We start from the raw sequence: 5,881 nt of genomic DNA, 5'->3' as shown, positions 1-5,881 counted from the left end.
GAGAGATGTTTTTTCACACATAGTACTGAAAAAAAATCCATTAATTACATTTCCAAATAAAATAATAAAAAATTAAAAAAAACGCATGTTTGTAAAAGTTATTTTTGTTTTACATCATTCAGTCTTTCAGTGACCCTGTGGTATTATGTATAAATATATATTACATATATATAAATAGTGGTCATTTGAGAGATGTTGTTTTTCACACATAGTACTGAAAAAAAATCCATTAATTACATTTCCAAATAAAATAATAAAAATAATAAAAAAAATTTAAAAAAACGTATGTTTGTAAAAGTTATTTTTGTTTTATGTCATTCAGTCTTTCAGTGACTCTGTGGTATTATGTATAAATATATATTACATATATATAAATATTGGTCATTTGAGAGATGTTGTTTTTCACACATAGTACTGAAAAAAAATTCAGTAATTACATTTCCAAATAAAATAATAAAAAATTAAAGAAACGTGTGTTTGTAAAAGTTATTTTTGTTTTATATCATTCAGTCTTTCGGTGACCCTGTGGAATTACATGTGTATATAATACGAGTATTGTGACTCTCGACGCAGTGGAGGGGATAGCGCTAGTAAGGAAAGTGGGGACAAATGCCGCCAGTTAGCCACCTCTGGTTTAATTCACTTTTGCATGAAGAGTCTCGATCCCTTTTGATACACTTGTATGTACCATATCACACCATTCTGTGCAACGTGAGCGTCAAGTGGTTGATCATTTAGAAATATCGTCGATCAGCGCGTAACACCGAGCCGATTCCTCCATATTCACTCTGCAACGCTCCACATTCACAGCGACACGCATCTCACTTGTCGTCATCACCGTCATCACCGTGTCACATAGTGTGTTATCGTCGTTAGAATGGTTGTGACGGCGCCCGCGAAAAGTTGTCGTAATAACAGTGACTTTTAATTATCCCACGTAGCACGCCGGGCCATTCGAAGCCGCCGATGTACACCGAATTGCTCCAGGATAACAGCTTGTCTTTGTTCTTCAACTCTCTGCAAGAACAGCAGGCTGGCAAATACACGTGCAAGGCCACGTACGCGAACTCGATTCAACTGCAGAGATCCGTGACGATCGACACCATAGGTGAGCGAAGCTTGACGAAGTGAAGTTTCATTTGTTGTCCACGCGAGAATAGTTAAGATTTTTCAGAACCTAGACGGTCGCGATTGAAGCGGAGAAAATGTTCGTAACCGTGTTTGTTACGAGCAGAAATCTTGTTTCCTCGATGAATCGCCGAACGAAGAGGAGTTTGCAACTCTCTCGATTCAATTTAAAAGTCCCACGCCGTTAAAGATTTTTGCATTTAAACCTCCGAACTTGAAATTCGACGTATAAAAAGTTCCCGTTTAACTTTAATTGAAAATCTTTGTTGAAACCGCGACGTAGTGAAACAATTTAATCTCTCTGTCGAGCGTGTTCCAGCTTGTAAAAAAAATCTCGTTTGGCAACAATTTTATTCCTTCTCTCGATTTTGCAACAGTTTTCTAAAGTAACGAATAATTCCCTTACAAGATTTATTTCAAGACTTTTGTCCCGAGTCTTTCTTTCTGAATCTGTATTAATTGAGAGAATGCTTCTTATAACGTTTTAATGAGAAATGGCTCGGCGAAGGAGATCTCCTCGAGGCGGAGAAAGAGAGCCTCGAGACTTGGCGAAAGAAGCGAGAGACACGGGAAATTATCGAGGAGTAATTACTGTTTCGTAGTTGCGATCACTTGGGACAATGCACCGTCCAATCAATACCCTATTCTCGGAGAAGACTTCGCCATTCAGTGCAAAGTGAGGGCGAGGCCCTCGCCCTCGGTCGACTGGCTGTACAACGGCGAATTAATTAAGACGAACGACCACTACATTATAGAAACGTATGCCCTGAAGATCAAGAACGTTCAAGAATCCGACGATGGTATTTACACTTGTCGTGCCTACGTGCTGACTACAGGAGAGTTGAAGGAACGACCAATTCGTGTCGAGGTGCGTATTTCACCTTTCAACGTGATTATTCTGATAATATATTCAGAAATTACGATGATATTTGAAGAAATGTTTATTTAATTATTGTTTCTTGCAACTGTCGTTGTAAAAGTTTTACAAATAATCGTGCAGTTTTATTCATCTTCACTGACTTTCGTATTTCTTGGTTTTTTTTACAAGCGCTTAAAAAAGATAAGAAAGGGTTTCCTTTTTTCGAGGTCAGTGTCAATTTCTGTTTGGACAGAAACGTAATTGCACAAATCTGTTTAGTTTAATTGTCAATGATTTATACGTAGAATATTTTCGTTTGTTTAATTATAGAAGTTTTATAAATAATTGTGCAATTTTGTTATTTCGACTGTAACGATCGAACCTGTCGATATAATTTCAGATATTTTACAACTCCTTGAAAGATATTCTTGTCAAAATTGATATGAATTAAATTATCATTAAATCAGTTCATTTTAACTATCATTTAAATGACATGACTAGAATATATTTTGACACGGTTGTCAAACCAACCCCTTTAGTGAACCTTTTTCCACAAATACTAACAGAATATCCGTAAATTTCCCATCCACGAGCGCGCGAATCATACAACGAGCGAAGCGAAAATTCAGTAACCAACCCGTAAAAACCGGCGCGCAATATCGAGCAATGTAAAGGACTGTGAAGAACCAAAGAGCCAAAGTACCATCCAATTATGCAAGGCAAACAATGCGGCAAACAAAAAGCTACCTAGTAAGCGCTCCAAGTGAAATCAAACATCAGGCAGCAGGTTCTCCCAATCCGTTTCACCTCTCTGGTTTGTTCGTGTACATCCGCGGCGCGGCATGATGTGCGGTATAGTTTCCACCCCGCGCCCGGGAGGGGTGAGGGGTGGTTGGTGTGCGCCAATTATTCCCGTAACGCCGCCACAGGTATATCAGCAGATTTGCGAGTTTGCGTTTCATTGAACAGGTTCACATACGGCCGACGGTGGAGGAGCTCTCGAGCCCGGTGGACGTGATCGAGGGTGAAGACGCGAGCATACAGTGCAAGGCACACGGTAAACCGCCGCCGAAGTTCACGTGGGTGAAGTCGCTCACCCATCAGAATCTGTCGAACGCCGATCGTTTCGGGGTGGACCCGGACACCGGCGTGCTGACAATCACGAACGTGAACCGGGAGGACGCCGGCGAGTACCAGTGCACAGCGACCAATCTGGCCGCCCAGGCGAACACGAACATCCGGGTGAACGTGATCGTGAAGCCGAAGATCATGGAGTTCTTGAACAGCAGCGTGGTGCAGGACAAGGAGGCGAGCCTGGTGTGCAAGGCGTTTGGCAGGCCGCCGCCGCAGGTCACCTTCAGGAAGCTGACCAACGATCAACCATACGCGAAGGGTGCGCAGTTGGACGACGATCGGATCATCCTGACCAACAGCGCCGACGACATAACCGGCGAGACAGTTGGCCGGCTGACGATCAGCGAGTCACTTCGATCGAACGACGGCCTGTACGAGTGCATCGCGGAAAATGCAGGGGGTGAGGCGCGTCGGAACGGTCATCTGACGGTGGAATTCCCGCCGTCGTTCGCCTCGATGCCGAATACCAGCGTCTGGTCGTGGGAGCAGAAGCCCGTGAACATCAGCTGCATTGCCGAGAGCATACCGAACGCCACCATCCGCTGGACCGTGCACGGCGACCAGAGGATCGACAACGACAACATGATCAAGCAGCTGGGCAACGGGCCGCTATCCACGTTGATGATCGTGCCGCTGGACAAGCGTTACTACACCACTTACAAATGCATCGCCTCGAACGCGCACGGCACACGCGAGCGGAATATCGAGCTGAGAGAAGCCACGAAGCCGGGGGAGGTGCCGCAGGCGAAGATGGCCGAGATCACCGCCACCACCATTCGATTCGACCTGGTGCCGCCTAGCACCAACCCTGAACTACCAGTGAGAACCATCACCGTTCAGTACAAGGAGGAAGGCCAGACCTGGATGCAGGCGAGGAACAAGACGTGGACCGTCGGTGAGTGAAGAGGCGAATCAACCTTACCGTTCATCTAATACAGCGTCCTCGTACAACTGTCCAACAGTCGGGACCGAAACTGGTCAGTTAACACGTTTAAGCGCGGCGTCAATCCTCGGGGATTGACAGTGAACTTTCCATTTAGGCGGCGTCAATCCCTGAGGATTGACAATGAACTTTTCGTTTGGTCGGCGTCTGTCCGTGGGACCAGCAGAGTCAAGGTTCAAAAATATTTCTTTTTTTTTGTAATTTTGTAACTTTAATGGAGTTTATTGAAACGTTCTAAACAGAAATAAGATTTGGCTTTACACATAGTGCAAAAAGTAACATTCCGTGTCTTTATAGAACTGATTGTCTTTTGAAGGTAGCCTTTTAATATGTACTCTAATCTCATATTTAGTCTATAATTTGTATACTTTTGAACTGATTGTTTTTTGAAGGTAGCCTTTTAATATGTACTCTAATCTCATATTTAGTCTATAATTTGTCTACTTTTGAACTGATTGTCTTTTGAAGGTAGCCTTCCTATATGTACTCTAATCTAATATTTAGTCTATAATTTGTATACTTTTGAACTGATTGTCTTTTGAAGGTAGCCTTTTAATATGTACTCTGATCTCATCTTTAGTCTATAATATATACTTTTGCTGCTCCCTAAACGAAAAGTGAAACAATGTTGTCACAGCGATATCTAGTCTCTTTATACCCTATAATCCGCCTGAACGGATAGCGCGGCAAAATTAGCTCTGCGCTTAACGTGTTAAGAGGGCTGGTGTATTCCAGAAATTAGCCTTAAAAAAAAAAAAAAAGAGTTTAATCTAGAGTGGAGGTAGTCCCAATTCCAAGAATATGGATGGTCGGTTATAAGGCCTACAATCGATTAGTCATCGGTTCCATCTGTTTCACTCTTTTGTTTGCAGATTCGTTCTACGTGCTGGAAGGTCTGAAGCCGCACACCTCTTACGAGTTTCGATTCGCGGCGAGGAACGAGGTCGGCCTTGGCAACTGGGGAGCGTATCACCAGGAGATCACGCCAGTTAGGACGTTCCCGAACGAGCCGAAGATAATAACGCCGACCGGCGAGTACGATCTGTCCAGGTTCAATAATCAATACGAGCTGGCTTGGCTGGCGCCGGCCGATAACGGCGAGCCGATCGATATGTATCGGGTGAAGTACTGTCAAATAAAACGCGTGTCAGGCGACTGGCAGCTGCTGGACGATACTTGTCGCACGGAGGACGTGAAGACCCAAGGAAGGCTGAGGCACTGGCTGAAGAATTTGTACTCGGACACGTTCTACAAAGTGGAATTGATGGCGCACAACGCGATGGGTTTCAGTAAGCCAGGATCCGCGAAGTTTAAAACAGCCAGGGGTAAGTTTCTGTCTTCAAACTATCTCTCTCTCTCTCTCTTTCTCTCTTCGTCTTTCTCCTGTCTTTTCTCTCTCTCTCTCTCTCCTTTTCTTTTTTTTCTCTCTCTCTCTTTCTACGTCGTTTGTAACCGGGTACGGTACGACTCACGAAAGTATTATTCCAAACGCAGAACGTATTCTCAGCGAGTATCTTCGCGAGATTTTCGCGGTTTTGTTTTCGCGTTTAAAATAGTCACTTGTCATCGCTCTCTATGTATGTGTGTGTGAACTGTGAACTGCGAATGTTTCGTAACTTCGAAATATCTCAACTATAGTAAGCTCGAAATGTCTCGTACCGGCGTGTTACAAGTGCGCGGTGAAATACTTTCGTGAGACGTGTCGTACCTTCGAAACGTGTTCTACACGTGTTTCGTTGGCCGTTTTCTTTTTTTTTTTTTTTTTTTTTTTTCTTCATCTTCGGATATATTTACGTCGGTATATTTCATTAGTGCCC

The 5,881-nt window shown here is 43.6% G+C and overlaps 1 protein-coding gene across 1 annotated transcript in view; it reads left to right on the top strand.

Moving 5' to 3' along the window:
- LOC122533023 (fasciclin-2-like) overlaps positions 1-5,409 on the top strand; it is a gene marked incomplete at its 3' end in the record, with an annotated part of 15,879 nt that extends 10,470 nt beyond the window's left edge. Inside the window, exons 4-7 of the mRNA XM_043662326.1 lie at positions 942-1,108; positions 1,731-1,996; positions 2,957-4,016; positions 4,937-5,409. Coding sequence (XP_043518261.1) covers positions 942-1,108; positions 1,731-1,996; positions 2,957-4,016; positions 4,937-5,409 — 1,966 coding nt within the window. The remainder of the gene's footprint in view (positions 1-941; positions 1,109-1,730; positions 1,997-2,956; positions 4,017-4,936) is intronic.
- Between the last annotated feature and the right edge of the window lie 472 nt (positions 5,410-5,881).

Source organism: Frieseomelitta varia, unplaced genomic scaffold, assembly GCF_011392965.1.
Source record: "Frieseomelitta varia isolate USP_RPSP 00005682 unplaced genomic scaffold, Fvar_1.2 scaffold_489, whole genome shotgun sequence".
Lineage (NCBI taxonomy): Eukaryota > Metazoa > Arthropoda > Insecta > Hymenoptera > Apidae > Frieseomelitta > Frieseomelitta varia.
Note: the sequence above shows the minus strand (reverse complement) of the source record. Positions and strands in the feature narration are given on the sequence as shown.